This window comes from Manis pentadactyla, chromosome 16, assembly GCF_030020395.1.
Source record: "Manis pentadactyla isolate mManPen7 chromosome 16, mManPen7.hap1, whole genome shotgun sequence".
NCBI lineage: Eukaryota > Metazoa > Chordata > Mammalia > Pholidota > Manidae > Manis > Manis pentadactyla.
Window position 1 is genome coordinate 40294086 of NC_080034.1, and position 16489 is coordinate 40310574.

Here is a 16489-nt window from a genome sequence, read left to right on the forward strand (position 1 = left end):
CTATGCAAAGCCTTGAATAATTCATAAATTTCCTGTAAGATATTAGTGAATCAAATTAGCTGACGTCTCTTAACAAAACCCTTAGGAGAGGGGACACAGGAAAGGTGAGTTTTGATGGCGGAGGAGAGAAGCACTGGCTCTGCCCGGGACCTGGCACTGCCAGGGATACTGGACAACACAAGGCGACACCGAAGTCCATGCAGCCGAGGAGAGACTGGGGTAGCCCCCCACCGCCCCCATCTGGTCCAGTGCACAAGACCTTGTGGAGGCTCCCTCCCCAGAGAACCGTCTGAGGAAAAACCCATTCTTACCCCAGAACCCTCCACCCCTCCCCTGGGAACCCCTCATCTGGGTCACACATGCAGGAAAAAGACATGCAAATTCAGATGCCATATTCTTCCTAATTCCCCTGGCACATATCTGCCTGGTCATTATGTGGACGTCCTTCTGTCCCTGCACACTGACACAGCTGCCCAAGCCCCTGTGTCTCCAGCTCAGCCCCTCCCGGATCTACAAGGTGGGGCATGTCTGGGGAGTGCAAGCTGAAGTCATTTAAAGAAGGGGAAGGGCTGATCAAGAGGGGGCATGGTCTCCAGGAGGAAGATTTCAAACAAGGTTGAGAAGGAAACCATCCCAGACCTGCAGCAGAGAGGGGACAGAAGGGATCTGTATGAAGGACCAGAATAGAGAAGCAAGCCAAGTGGGAGGGTCGGAACAGCAGGGGGCTCCCACAGGTATCAGGAAAACAAGGTCAGCAGACGGGACTTTCAGAGGCAACCCCTAGCTCTAACATTCCTCACCCTGGGCCTCCAAGCGTGGGTCCTGGACTAAGCAGAATCATATGGCCTGGGAACGCGGGGCTGCCTTCTACACCCCTCCCCAAGAACCTCTAAGGGGTGGCACTTTGCCGTCATCTTTTTATTTCCCATCTGGTGCTTAGGGCAGCTCCCCACCTAACCTGTAGGCAAAGAAAGAAGCCAGATGTTACAGTCCCAAATGCCCCCCTAGCACCCCACCCCAAAAAAAGTCTCCCTTGCATTCCTCTGTATAAACTCTTTAGGACTATGACATCCGACAAGGTGCCGGGGGAGGGAGGGCTGTCCCGTGAAGCCATTAACAGATAGCAGGAAAGCCCTTATCAGATGGGCTGCAGGGAGACCTGGGGCCAGAAGGAGGCCCGAGGGCCGGGACACCAGACAGGTAAGTCCTGGCGGAGGGAGGGCGAGGCCGGGACTTCCGTTCCGCGCGGCCCGGGTGCGGGGCGCGGCTGCGAGGTGGTGGCCCTGCGCCCAGGCGCTCCGAGACTCGGCCGCCCCCACCGCCGCCCCACGTGCAGCGGTCAGCGGGCCGCGCCGCTTTGGGAGGGTGAGCGCCCCTCGCCCCGGCCTGCCTCCGAGTGCCAGTGCCGCCAGGACGCTGGGCCGCCGCCAGGCCCGCCCGGGGGCGGCAGGAGGCTGTGCCCGGGGGTGGGGCGGGGACGCGCCGCCTACGCCCGCGCTTTCCTCCGCTCCTGCGCTCGGTTGCCCGCACCGGGCGCCCGGGGCTTCTACGTACCGGGCGGTAGCCCCGCACTCTCCCTCCCGGGGGACACCTGTGTTTTTTAAACTAGCCCGGTGACAGGTGCCCGGCTTCGGGTGCCCACCTGGCGCTGCAACCAGAGCCGAGCTCTCCAAGGGGAAGTGGCCGCGTCGCTTCACCCCCAGCCCCTCCCGAGCACCTCTGTCTCCTCCCAAGTTCCCGGGAAGGGTCCCCCACCCTCCCTTCTCCTCCACTCTGCCAGCCCTCTGATCTCAGCGTCCCACCTCCACGCCTCTGCACAGGCTGAAACCCGACTGCCCCCACCCTCCCCGAGTTCTGCCACCTTCAGTGCCGGCTTAGGCTCCTGCAGAGCTCTCTGCCCCCTCCCACCACACCATCGCCCCTTATCGCAAGGCCCGTGGCACCCCAGCTGCGACCATATTAGAAAAACCAACCCTCCAATGTGCAGAGCACTTTTTCCCCAAATATATTTATTTTATTTGCCAGTTACACAGAACACGTTTTAATTTATAAACTGTTCTTACATCCAATACCTCACTCCATTTTTACCACACAGTTCAGTGTGAGTTCACAGAGTAGAAGGGACCAGAGGGGCCACGCAGCTAGTCAGTTGACAGCACAGGTGCAACCTAGGTCTCCATCTATTCAACAAAGCCTTACTACTGGCCCATTATGCGCTGGTCCTGGTCCCCACCCCCAGAAAGCTCATGTCCACCACGCTGAGTGCCCTGAGGACACTGAGGAGTCCCTGCTGTGAGCTATCCATCTGCTGGGGGGCACAGACCCGTTTGAGCCCGCACTGTGCAGGGCCCAGTAGGGCATCAGCAGAGGAGACATGGAGATGAAGGTAAAGGGCAGGGGGTCTGCACAGGGCTGCCCTGGAACCTCTGAAAAGGAGGCTAGTTGACAACTGTACCCTGAAATGTCCACTGGGTATGAGGTCTGTACCCCCAAGACCTTGGACTGAGGGAAGAGAGGAAGGCAGATGCATCCAGGGACCTACATTGCCCCATTATGCCCAGAGTGGACTTTGAGATCCAGGTGGGAGCCAAGAAAAGGCAGTGGGGTGGGTCGGTGCTGTCTGGAAAGATTAGATAAGGAAGAGGAAGAAGGGAGCTAGCAGTGGGGCAGGTGACTATCAGAGGAGCCTGAATCAAAGCCTGCTCCTACCTTCTGGGACACCTCCAAAGCAGCCGTGGAAAGAGAAATCAGACTTGATGAACTACCCAGCGACCCTGGACAGCCCCTCCCCAATCTAGCTTGGAAATTGAGGCATAGAGGGGAAAACCGACCAGCTCACACCAGGTCACACAAGTTAAAGAAAAGCCAGTTCCAGACACCAGGTCTGACTCCCAGCCCAGGGCACTGACCCCACCTCAGATCTAGGCCAGACCCAAGGAAGGCCACTCCCAGTGCAGGCAACTTCAGAACATCGTGATTGCCTGGTGGTGGATGGAAGCCTTGAAGCCCCCTTCTCTGAATACCCAAAGTCCCACCCACTGGGGAGTGGAGAGGAATATTGGGAGAGGCACCCAGTTTCACCAGCCAGACCCTCTGGCTCATCAGGGAAAAGAAATTCATTTCTGTATCCCTACAAAAACACCCATTTGTTTAACCTCTACGTATCTTTCTTTACCAAGGAATGCACCCTGTGCCCCCAGAGGGGCCAGCATATGGCATTTAAAAGAAGCATGGCTCATCCCTTCAGAGAGCGTAAGTCTAGAAAGCACAGTGAGCCACATACTCAGAGAACCCCAGAGTCTCTCCAGTGAGGAATGAAGGAGCAAAAATGACCAAACTTGGCCCAACAGAAATAAAGGTCTCTGGCTCATGTGCCAGCCCTCAGGCACCGCCTCTGCCCACAGGCCTGGACTTCTGGCTCTCAGGACTGAGTAGGCTCTGGCGGGGCCTGGGATCTCATCAGTGCTTCTGGGAGCACGGGAAGATGTATCTGTGAGGCCAGGGGGCAGAAGAGCCAAGAGGGAAAGCTGAAGAGAGACACAGAAAGGTGCTCCGAGGGGCTACGCAGCTGGATCTCCCTCCGTACATTGGCCTTGCCAGGCCCAGGCCTCTCGCCTGCTCTGCATCACCAGTAGCTGGACTCTCAGCCTGTCCTACATGATGTAGTGACTGAGACTCTAGGAGCCTCAGCAGGGCAGGCCTGAGGCCCGGCCCACCAGGCTCCAGACCCCCCTCCGCACAGCTCTCTGGGAAACAGCAGCACAGGCAACCTTGACAAATCCAGACAGTGAGACAGTCACAGCACCACCAACCCCATCTGTTGGGCACTCAGTATCAGGCTGGGAAAGAAAGGTGGGGACAGGCAATGTTTTACATTAAAAGAGACTTAAAAATGTAATATGTGGACCCTGATTGGATCCTGCAGCACAAAAAGCTGCGGGCAAAGACAGGCTGAGGACCATGGGGCACATCTGACTGGGCATTGGGCATTGGATGCTCTTCGGAAATTATTAACTGGTATGATAACAGTACTATGGCTACATAGGAACATATCCTTATGTCTTAGAGATGAAAACATGCAATGTACATAATTTACCACAAAATAAGTCAGCAAAATAGATGAAGCAAATATGGCAAAATGTGGAAGATTATTAGGTTTAAGTAGTGGGCATACAGGTGTTCTAAATGGTTCTCTGAACTTTTCCTGAATTAATTTATGCCTCACACTGGTGATGAGGGGCCAAAGTAACAGCATAGGTAAAAGCCAGAGCCACTGTATATAACTCCATAAATTCTACCCACTGCCATCACATCTCTGACACAGATTTAATTCTCCCCCCCATGACCTATACCACCCCTGAGCACCTATCTCTAGACTCACACCCTGGAGAGGATGGCACTCCTATCAACTGGAGGAAGGCAGGTGATGGCTGGCTGGTGAGTGAAGGCAGAGGTATTTGCGAACCAAATATGCACAGGTATCTGCCCAGCACCTGCAGTTGCCCCTGGGCTGAGATTTCTGTCACTGCCTCTTGTGGCTCTGCCCACCTGCCAGCAAAAAAAATACCTACTTTACACACTGTGATCATTTTACTCCCCTACTCTGTCCCCTGCAAGAGTCCCTCCTGTCTCCCCAAGTGGAAACCCCTCTGCAGTGTGTCCCCACCCAACCCCATCCCCATCCCTCACCCTGGGCTCACTGTGTTGTCAACACCCAGCCTCATTTCTACCCCACAGTCCCTGGTATGAAAGGCCCCACAGCCTCCTCTCTGAGAACCCTGCTCCGCGTCCCTTAGGCTTGCTCAGCCAGGGGTCCTCATGCAGGGAACTGTGGCTGCAGGTACAGATATTGGGTACACTTGCGCCTCGTGGCATGACCAGTGTGACACACAGCAGGTTCAGAGCTCACACTCAGACGCCTGAGTGATGAACTAATCGGAGATTTGGGCTCTGATCTTCCCCCACTCCCACCAGGCCTTCTTCCCTCCTCTCAGCCCCCTCTTCCAGGGAGGACCCCGCAGCGCCAAAAGGGGCAAAGAATGAAGAGCAGGCCTGGGGCTGGGCTGCAGGGATGCCAGACACGTATTCAAGAGCAGCTGAAACCCAGAAACCTCCCCCTAAACTAAGAGCATAGAGCTGGTGTGGCCCCACCCTAAAATCCAGCACATCGCCCCACCCCCAACCCAAGCCACCGCCCCACCCACCCGACAGCCCCATTAGGCCAAATCAGGGGAGGGGAGGAGACGTGGGGTCAGGAATGTAGGGCAGGGCAGTGTGAGCAAGTGACTACAGCAGGATTCTTTAAGGCTTTGGAGCTGGAGGCAGCCAGCATCCCCTCAGTCCCATAGTGGAACCTGAGGGCTGATTCTGTCCTCAGGCAACCCCTCAGGTCTCTCTCTCCACCTCACCCCTTCCACATCAGGCCACCACACCCAACCTGAAGAGCAGAGGTTGGTCTGACTCCCCACACCTCATGACAATACTCAAAACTTTTGACATGAAGTGGAGTCTGGCCGCCTGGGGCACAGGTCTTCCCCTTTCCAGTGCCTCCACCACCAGGGAAACATGCAGAGTTAGAGACAGGGTATGATATAAAAGATGCACCTTTCCTTTGACCTCAGAATTCCACCTCTGGGAACTGATCCAGAGAGGATAACTGGACAAGCGCTGGGGCATGTATAGACTAGGATGTTCTGGGCAGATTGTTTATAACAGCAAAATTTTAGAAACAACCTGAATGCCCAGTAGAGTCGCTTAAATGAATAAATTAAGGTACATCATACCACAGGATGCTGTGCAGCCAAACAAAGGTGTATTGGCATGGGAAAATACAGCTTACTCTCTCCCCAAATAAAGACAGGATACAAAGCTGTAAGTTCATAAATAAATGCTTATTTATGTAGATAAAAGGCTAGGAGGGCCATAAACAGAATGCTAATATAAGTTTGCAGTGGTATTACAGATAATTTTGTTGTTAGTTTTTCAAGTTTTCTCCACAGAGTATATATTATTTTTTAATTTTAAAAAATGTATTTTTGAAAAATGAGTTGCAAGGATTGGCCTAGCTGAGGCCAAGACCCTACCTTGGGACATAAGACAGGGAGGGGTAAGTCCAACATCTCTTTCCAGTGAAATCACAATTAAATGAAGGCCAAGGGCAGGTCTGAAATCTGCCCCAGAATGCAGAGTACACAGGAGGGGCAGCACCCTTCCTGGAATGACATGTCTTTGAGGCTTAAGGGTCAGAGGGTCCTTCTAGACCATCTCTCCCAGCTCCCCACTATACAGACTACAACAGGCTGGAGCTCTTGCTTGGTTACTACTGACTCCCCAGTGACTAGAAAAGTGTCTGGCACATAGTAGGTATTCAGCATATGTTTGTTGAATGACTCAATGAGGTCAGAGGAAAGCTAAGACATGAGCTATCTGGACCAAGGAGCAAGCTGACCCAAACAGGTAGACTTCCTCACAGCCTGTCAGCCCTGGAGGACCTTTGCCCAGGGATTCCCCATCCCAAGTACACATTAAGATCACTGGGGAGCTTCTAGGCCACAGACCCCAGCACTAGAAATACTGATATAGTTGGTCTGACATGGGACTGTGGGAGCTGGAATTTTTGAAAGACCTCAGAGGGATTCTCAGGTGCAAACAGAACACTTTAAAGAACATCCAGGCTGAAAGAAACACACTTTGAGAATGCAGGGCCTTGCCAAAATCACCCAGCGAGTTAGTAACAAAGCAGCAAAGCCATAACCTGGGAGCTCCTGACACAAGGATTCTGACCCTGGGTACCTGGGCCTTCTTTCACATTTACCTCCACATTTTCTGGGTCCTGACCTCAAGTGCCCACCCTCTTGGTCAGGCTGGAAGGTAGACAGGAAACCCCAAGACTGGGGCCCCTTCTGACCCTACTCCCTGTGATCACCCAGCCTTGGGAGGTACAGGTCCAGAGGCCCTAAGAGCTCCCAGATGGTACTCCATGCCCAGTCGTTAGCAGAAGCACTTTGACTAATGCTGGATGTTCAACTTCAAGACCCCGTTCACCCACACTCACCAACTTACTCCCTGTAGTATGGGAGCCACCCCTCTGGCCACTCAAAAGAGGACTTGGATGTGAGACTCGAGGGGCCCACCCTGCACACTCAGGGCCAGTTCCCTACAGCTACTGACAAGGAGCTACATTAAATTCTCCATCTTTTACTGGCCCCTATCAGCCACTCCATCCCTGGCCTCTGCTGCCTCCCACCCGCAGTGAGGAGTGAGGCAGTGGCCCTGGCCATGCCTTACTGCCGCCAACAGGCATGCGGCTGCTCTCCCTTCCCAAACAAGGTCTTGACCTGCTCCAGAATCCACTCCCCAGACCCCTCCCGTGCTCCTAACCCAGAGTTAATGTACAATCTTCACCAGGAACTCTAATTATCCAAGCAGCTCTAATTAGCCTCCTTCACTTTGCCCTGCAGTCTGGCTGCACTCTGAAGGCTGGCCCAGACTCCCTCCTCCACCAGCACCCCACTCCCACCTCCCAATTGAGCCAGCCCCTCTGCCCAGCAAAGCCACCAAATTCATTTCATCCAGCCTTTACTGGGCACCTCTTGGACACCAAGCATTGGGCTAGCCTGGGAACTCAGCTCAATCAGCCTCCAGGGTGAAGGCAAAAGGGAACCCTAGTTGAGGACGGAGCAGAAAGATTCTCGTAAGGATGGAGTAGAGGGAATCACTTAAGGCAATGCTTCTCCCACTTTAAGGCACCAGAGCCCCTGGGGATCAGCATGCAAATTCTGATTCAGTAGAACAGGCAGAGGTCTGAGAGTCTGTATTTCTAACAAGCTTCTAGGTGACACTGATGCGCTGGACGAAGGACTACACTGAGTAGCAATTACTTACAGTGCTTAGAAATCATTCTTTCATTAAGTTTTAAGTTCCGAGGTGAGAAGCACAGCTCCCTTATCTGCCACCGAGGCCCCAGTGCCCAGTACAGTGCCTGTGGATATGCTGAGTGGATGAATGTAGTAATTAATTAGTCAATCCTGGCAAAGCATTCAATGGCCCAACAGTGAAACCTCCAATTAATTGTAAAACAGTACAACACCAGAGAAGAGTTTGTATAAAGCAGTGCAAAACAAAGAGGAAAAAGGGTTAATTCTTCCAGGTTGGGGGAACAGAGCTGGACCTCTCAGAAGAGGTCACTTTGCACTAGGTCTTAGAAGGTGGGTTGGATTTACCCAGGTGGAGTCTGGCTGAAGGGTGCAGGCAACAGGAGCAAAGGCAAAGAGATCAAGGGAATGGGGTGGGTTCCAAGACTCGGGAGTAGCATGATGCACCCGGAATGTCAGAGATGTGAGGGGAGAAATGAAAGAAAAAAAAGAAAAGAAAATTAGGTTGGGACCACCACACTGCTGGTGCTGTAATGCCAGGCTGGGAGGGTGGGTGACCATACTGGAAAATCAGGAACTGATGGAGGTGTTTGCACAGGGAAGAGGCACCCTGGAGTATCAGCACTCAGAGGTCACCAGGTCCTGCCCCAGAATCAAAATGGACTGGAGGAAGCAGCTTCCTGGAGCAGGAAGGGCCAAGGCTGGAGGGAGCTTTATCAGGAAGCAACGAAGGGAATCCCTTGTGAGGGGATAAGGCCTGTGTGGAGTGCAGAATAGGATGTTTTCCCCCAATTCTGATAGATCTCACAGGTACTTAAAAACCACCCACTCTGTTTTCAGTCCCGAGCCAGGCACTAATCAACAGGGAAGGTCATTTCCCAAAAGCCCCCCGTGCTGTTCAGACACCAGGAGAGGGGCTTCCCTCAGCATTATCAGAGGTGTTTTTGCTGTGTACCTACCATGTGCAGGCCCTGGCCTCAAGCAGCTGCCCAGCCCAAGGCGCAGCGGGGGCCCTGGTCACTGCTCTCTACGGAAAGCCTACAGATGCTGGCGCAGATGTGGCTCTACCCCCAAGCTCTGGAGAACTGAACAAGACAAGCTAAATCTAGTTGGGGAGAGGACTTGCGGCTGGGGATTCCACATCTGGGAGGGGAGGGGAGTGAGAGAGGCCTGGAGGAAGTGGAGATAAGGAAAGCAGGGTGTGCTGGAATTCCCGTCGGAATCCCCTGCTGGCAGAGCCCGCCCTCCAACTCCCACAGTCCCGCTGTGCTCCCTTCCCAACAAATAAAAATTCCCAACAACCCTGGGAGACACCAAGGGAGCCAGGTGACTCCCACCTTCCAAGTTCAGGGTGAGCCAGGCCAGGCCCAGAACCAGACCCGGCAGAGGGTGCTAGGGCTGTCCTCCAAAGCCCCCAGAGGAGCCGCCTCGTGGCTGGCTGGTGTCCAGGTAACTAGGGTGAGCAGAGGAGGGTGGGTTTATCCTAAAGGACAGGTGGGTGACGTAGAGATGAGACCATTTAACACAGGTCTCAGTTTAACACAGACTGAAAATGGGACAAAAGTAGCAGGCCCTGCCCTGGGCCCTCGTTGGAAGAGGTGGAGAAACCACTCTACCTCCCACGCCCGGTGCCTCATGCAACTGCTCCTCTGAAGATAAACCCATTCTCTCTGCCTAAATTCCTTTCCTGCCCTATGTCTACTTCAGGCCGGGCTCTCTCCAGGGACTTGAATTGATTCCCTGCTTATCCAGACCCTGGGGGGTGGCGGCCAGAATTAATTAATGTTTGTAAAGTGCTCGAGGGCTCCTGGGACCAGGGACCTGGGGGCGCCAGATGAGCTGCGCAGGAAATTAACAGAGAGGGGCGGGGAGAAAAGGGGCAGCCGGCCAGATCCTGGGACGCCTAGAAGGGGAGGGCTGAGAAGACACTCCTACTCAAGGGGGGCAGGGCAGGAGGGAGCTAAAAGGTGCGACAGGTCTCGGACTAGAGGATTCCCGGCTCCAGGCTGAGCCTGCTCACCCCCACAGCAACGCCCCACCCCCAGTGCCGATCACTTCAAGGCCCGGATGCCTTTCCCCATCTCTGGCCCCAGCCACCCACCCTGCCCCCGCCCCGGGACCACCTGCAGAGGAAGTCTGGCCTCTCCGCGGGCTCTGAAGACAGCGAGGTTGGAGGTTTCGCGGAGGGGGGTTCCCCCTGCCAACTCTGCCAGGGCGCCCGACTCCTACCTGGGCAAACATTTTAACTTCCTTTCTCTAAAAGGAGGCGATCCGTTGCCCCGCTCCCTGAAGCTGGGGACGTCAAGGTCCTCTGTGTAGGGGCGGCGGCAGGACGCACCAGTGGCACCGGGGTCCACGGTGCCCCCTCCCCTCCCGCGCCCTTATCGAACTCGGCTTACTCACCCCAAAGTGCTGATGAAGCCATTGACGGAGCCCTCGGCGTACAGGGAGACGATATCTCCGATGTGGAGAAAGCTGGACATCTCGCTCATGGCTGCGGCCCTTCGGGAACCCGGGGCGGTGCGGGCGCCCAGCGGCGCGTGGCCGGGTTGGGTGCGGAGGAAGGAGAAGACCCCGGGGCAAGGAGGGGCTCCGAGCAGAGCGCTCTGCGCGGCCGGGGCGGGCTAGCGGCCACCGCAGCGGAAGGCGGCGCGGCGCGGCCCGGGAGCCGGTGGCGGCGTCCGGGTGAGGAGGTTCCCGCGGCTCGGCGCGCCCGCCGCCCGCCAGCCCGGCCCGGTCCGCGCGTACCTGCAGCGTAGAAGGAGCAGGAAGTCTGGGGCAGCCGCACACTCTCATGCAAATCCCGCCCGGGAGGCGGGGAAGCCACACCCCGCCCCCCCGCACCCTGCCGCGGCTGGCCCGCCAGCACCCACGTGCGCGGCCCGCCTCCCCGCGCTCCGCACCCCTAGCGCGTCCGCGTCCGGGGCCGACCTCTTCGGCCGCCGAACGGGCCACCCTCCGCGCGCGCGACTCTGAAGAGTCCCGGGACCCCCGCGGGTTTCCCCGGACGGAGTTTTACAGCGAGTCCCCAAACAGACTCCCGGAACCGTCGTCCCCGGGACGTAGTGGGGGCTGTCCGCCCTCGGGGTTCCCCGGGCTCTCTACTCCTCGCCCTCAGGTAACCGAGAGCCAGCGGCCGCGCCCGCTAAAGGAGCAGCCCGGCGCCTGGCAGACGCTACCTTGAGGCGCGCGCGGAGCACCCGGGAGCACCCCAGCTGAGAGCCGTCTGCGCTGAGAGGCGCGCTCATTCCTTCGCAGAGCAAATCGGGATTCATTTTTCTCAACGTGAAAAGCCTTTTCATTGCACAATAGAAAGTGCTCGGTCTTGGAGGGGAAATGAAGCAATGGGGTGGGTTTTGTTTTTTTCTCTCGCATTCCTGTGTACAAAGAGATCCAACTTCCGAATCAGTTCAGCCGCTCCCTCTCCAGGAGTTGGCTCCAAAACTCTTGGCTCCTTCTGTCTGTCTTTTACAAAGAGAGGAGGGGGGCGAGGGAGAAAGCTACCTTCGCTAGTTAAAAGCACACCCGAGCTCAAACAATGATGACAAGGCCGGTGCAGGCCCTGGGGGACTGACCGCTGCGGTGTCGCCGCCAAGCTCTTGCTCACCAAGTCCTGCCCTCAAAACTCACGTCCCCAGCTCGCCTACTTTCTGTTCTGTTCCCGGGTTCTTGCATGGTTCCTGGTTCTTGTAACTACTGGGATAGAGCACCCACTGCCACCCCTATTCAGTTCCATTTACTCTTTCCAAACCCCCACCCTGACTTCATGAAACAGGGGGCTTGTCCCTGGGAGGGAGGAAGGAGGGGACTCAAAGGCTGAACAGGAAGAAGAGAGACCCAGGAAGGGGTGGAGGCAGCTAAGAGCAAAGAGAGGGCTGCCAACCTCGGGGGATGGAAAGAAGAGCCCCTGGGTGTGTGACTTTCTCACAAAGACCCCTAGAACTTTGGAGGGGAGGACACCTCCAGGATTGCTGTGTTCAGTACTTTAGTTTCTCATCAGGACCCAGAATAATAAAATTTACATCAGACCAGTCCACACCTTCATCTACATATAAGCAAAACAATAGTTTCACTAAACAATGCTTACCCTTATGACCTGTGATGCACTCTTCACATTTTCTGTTCTATCTCAGTGTTTCGTTTTGTTTTTTAATACTGATTGTGGCCCGCTGCATTGCTCTTTTAAATGAACCAAATGGACTTGCAAACTGCAGTTTGGAAAACCTCATCCAGATCACTGCCAAAAGAAATGAGAAAAGCCCAGAGAAGGAGCAGCAAACCTCAAGGCCAAGCAGCAGGTTCACGGCAACTAGAGCCAGAAGCCCAGGCCCTGACTCGCAGCCCACCACCCTCCCCATTACTGCGCATGGCACCGGAGCTGCAGCTGTCCACCCTGGAGCCCTGCAGGGAAGGGCCAGTCCCTGGGACAGCTTCACTTGCTCTTGCTCCCAGAAGCCAGGCTTCCACTGACTTCTCAGCAGATACAAGGGAAACATATGCATTCATTCCATAAGCATTTTCAAGGACCTATTATGTGCCAGGCCTCTGCTGGGCAGTAGGTTCTGATCAAGCAGCAGCCCCAGCCCAGTTTCCTTTCCCCAGACAGCAAAGATGAAGAGGAATGTGCTGGAAACACCCTTTCCAGTGGCTGCACTGAGGACATGCACCTTCCTTGCGCCAGCCATATCCAGGGATCCATGTCCTTCCTCCTCTGAGATTTAAATAGATGGTTTCATAACTCAACCAAGTTCTCCCAGCCCAAATGTGTATAGGTCAGGCCTGAGTCAACCACAGCACATGCTTCTGGTGCATCCCCCAGCCCAGAACTGCTCTGAGCCTCTGTCCCTCCACCAGCCGGGATTCAGACAAGGGAAGTACAACGCCCATCAGACTGAGATCCCTGGTAGGGATTCCACTGCCAGCCTCCTACTGCACTCACTGCTTCAAAGTATTTTTCTAGAACACAATGTCCGTGCCACCTCTGGGATCTAGGCCCGTTACCTGCTTCTGCCAAATCAACTCCTGTAAACTCTTTTATATATCTGGATTCTGAGTTCAAGTTGGCTTAAAGAAAGATTCAGTGTTTTTTGTTTTTTTTTAAGTAAGAAATAAATGCTACAGCTCCAATCAGTTCACTCCTCTCCTCTACTTGAAATCTTCCTGTATCTCCTCATCACTGACAATAAAATCTACATGGCTTAGCTCAGAACACCAGACCCCATCTGTCCCCACCCCCAACCCCTGTTCCCTGGGCAGACACACAGGTTGCCCCTCAAGGAGGAGCCACCTGCAGACTGCTCAGGAGCACAGGCTCTGACTCTCATAGGCCTGGGTTCAAGCCCAGCCCGCTGACAGTTCTCTCAGCCTCTGCCTCCTCATCTGTGACGTAGGGAGAGTATGATACCAACACGTGAGGGAAGTGGGATAAAACCATCAGAACAGCATCCCCGGCTAGGAAGGACAGGGTGTGTTCGTTCTCATTTCCCTAGGACCTGATCCACTTCAACCCCATACGTGGGCTCGCAGGGTCTCTCCACGCTGCCCCCTTTCCCATCCCCTGGTCCGAATAAAGTCTCCTTCCTTGATGTACTGGAGCACCAATCTTGTAGGGATTAGTATGAAATATTTTAAGAAATAATAACATTAAAGAAAAAATAACAGATTAAAAATATAATGAGTGCCCAGTACCTTTGCTCCCACTTTGTCAAATCTTAGTGTTTTACAAAATTTGGTTCCAGTGTATTTTTTTAAAGAACTGAGTCTTTAAAATTCAGTTGAAGTTGCTTAGGCACTCCTCCCCAACCCTTCCCCCTCTCTCCCGAGATGACACTATTCTGATTTGGGTGCATATCATTTCAGGCAGGTTTTATGTTTGTGCCACATAGGTATGTACCCATAAACAATGCATGCTATCACTCTGCAGGGTTTGATATTTTATGCAAATAGATCGCCCTGTGTGTATCCTTTGATACATGTGGCAGCGGAGTGTTAGTCTACTTCCTAACCTTATCACTATTTGTTACCCATCTTGTCGGTGACCATTGGAGCCCTGAATTTTTGCTATTACAGCAATGTCGCAGTAAACATTCCTGTCTCCTGTGCATACACATGGGTGTTCAGAGGGCAGCATTGGTCAAACTATGGATTGAATCTCAGCCTCTGCCTCCTCATCTGTGACGTAGGGAGAGTATGATACCAACACGTCAGGCCCCAAGCTCCACGAGGATAGAAACTCCTTTATTTGGGACCTTGCCCTCTTAATGGGTCATCACATCAAGTTAATGAGTGAAGGTAAGCATTTTTTAAACTCAAAATTGATTAGAAAATAACATGCCTCACACACTGTCAGGGTAACTATCAGGGTTAGAGTTGTGTCCATGCAGAGTGTGTGGTGTGTGCGTTCTGGAACACAGTGTATGCTTATTGAGGATACCGTCAAAAAGGGAAAATTCTAGAAGGAGAACTTAGAAAGTAGGATTGCTGGATCATTGATAACTTCTTGATTTGCCAAATTACTTTGCAAAGTGCCATTCTAACTCACCTTCTCACCAGACCCTAGTACCCCCACCAAACCACACCCTCACCAAAACTTGGCATGGTCAGACTTTCTGGCATGGAATTCCTTTATTCCCTCACTATCAGAGAACATATCATGGCCATCTTGCACTGTAATGAGCATTCTCCTTTTTGGCTCTCCCGGTAGACTGTGAGCTCTTGCATGAAGGAGGCTCTGTCCACTTTACTTTGTGTCTCCACGCCAGGCAGGGCACATAGTAAATGCTAAGTAAGCCTGTAGAATTGAACTGTCGAGGAGAAAGAGTGGAGAAATAACACAAATTATACCAGGAGACTGTGGAAACCCTAGCTCAGGGTGTCAGGTGACTGGATCTACCAGATGAGGGGTGGGGAGCTTCCAGATAAGCTCTAAGCAGTTGAAAAGGAGAACCAATGGGCTCCCACAACTCCTGAGTGGCTTGATGGGACACTGTTGAGCTGGGGCCAAGTTCAGGCCCAAGAAGGAGGCTACCACCATCCCCATGGCAACTGCTCTGCCTGGTCCAGGCCCCAATCTCCATGGCTAGGTGTCTTCCAGGGCCCACCTCCCAGGGAAGCCCAGGGGAAATCCCAAACTCAGGATTCATAGGGAACCAGTTATTGCAGGGGACTCCGGGAGGAACTGAAGGGCAGCAGCTAGACTGGGAGGGAGTTGGGGGGTGTGATACAATAAGTCATAAGAAATACTTATTTGGTCATTCAGATGACCAAATATGTATTTCCCAGGTATGTTTGGTCTTCATTCACAGTTCTTGAAAACACTGCAGTCTTAAAGGTGAAGTGGGTGTTTTGTCATATTAACAAGACTTTTGGACCACATCCAAGGGCGAGGGCTGGAGCTGAATCAGCCAATGGCCAATGATATAGTACATCATGATGATGCAATGAAGCTCTCACAAAATACCCTGAGAAGAACACATTGCTCTCTTGGATTCTGTTTCACTGCTTGGGGAACCAGAACCCCGCCATGTGCCACCGAGTCAGGCCCCAAGCTCCACGAGGATAGAAACTCCTTTATTTGGGACCTTGCCCTCTGTGTCTCTTCACCTGGCTGCTAACTTGTATCCTTTATGGTATCCTTTATTAAACTGGTAAATGCTAAGAGTTTCTGAGTTCTGTGAACCACTCTAGCAAATTAATGGAACCCAAGGGAGAGGTCGTGGGAATCTCCAACCTGTAGCTGGTAGATCAGAAGCACAGGTTAACTGCCTGGGGCTTGCGACCCATCGACCAGCATTTGGAGTGGAGGGTGGAAGGCAGTCTTGTAGGACAAAGCCCTTAACCTGGGCATCTGGTGCTGTCTCTGGGCAGATAGCATCAGAATTAAGGTGAGTTCTCCAACCCCCTGCTGGTGTTTGAGAATTGTTTGGTGGTGTGCCTGGGAAGACCCCCGCCCACACACATGTGCGCTGGAACCGGTCCTGGAAGCTGAAGGGAGCTGTATTACTGCTGTGTGTACTACTATTACTGATGTGTAGGGAAAAAACGCAGGGGGACATTACTTTCCACCATACTTCCTTTTTGAACTTTTGAATTTTGGACTATGCTGATGTGTAACCTATAACCAAAAAGTGAAAAAATAATGATGTTCAAAGTATCACCCCCAAACTCCAAACGCCAGCAGGAAGACCTCCAGGAAACCCACCCCCACTCCCCAACCTCGGCCTGAGGAGGCAAGCAGAGAAAGGGGGATTGTCCCTCTTCCTAAACTCAGAGGGAATGCTGTGGGGAGGCAGAGACGAGACAGTGGGGTATAGGGAAGGGTTACCAGCTCTGAACCCTCTGCTCCCTTCACCAGTATACTCCCCAGAGCCACCACCACCACCTCTGGAGACTTAGTCCAGCTCTGCCCTGAGACCCTGCACAGGGCACAGGCCTCTCTGGGTGGGAGCTTCCTTCTTGCAAACAGTGTTCCCACCACCTTCCAAAATTTCACCCTTGGCTCTGACTGTTCTTTAAGCTCTTTCTGGTCCTCCCCGACTGTGATGGGGAGGGGCAGGGGTGCCCCCCTGCAGTAGCTGTGCCATCTCCTGGTCTGGAGCAGATAACAGAGTTCTCAA

At 53.6% G+C, this 16489-nt stretch overlaps 1 protein-coding gene across 3 annotated transcripts in view; it reads right to left on the minus strand.

Annotated features, from left to right (window-relative positions):
• The window catches only part of ITPR3 (inositol 1,4,5-trisphosphate receptor type 3), a 63786-nt gene extending 52610 nt beyond the window's left edge, over positions 1–11176 (minus strand). Inside the window, exons 1-2 of one of the 3 annotated variants that reach the window (XR_005025130.2) lie at positions 11054–11176; positions 10278–10622 (exon numbers count right to left, since the gene is read on the minus strand). Coding sequence is in view for 2 of the 3 variants with exons in the window: in XM_036887066.2 (XP_036742961.2) it covers positions 10278–10366 (89 nt within the window). In the remaining variant the exon portion in view is untranslated. The remainder of the gene's footprint in view (positions 1–10277; positions 10623–11053) is intronic. The other 2 variants (XM_036887066.2, XM_057494177.1) reach the window with 2 other exon arrangements.
• Positions 11177–16489: the final 5313 nt, after the last annotated feature.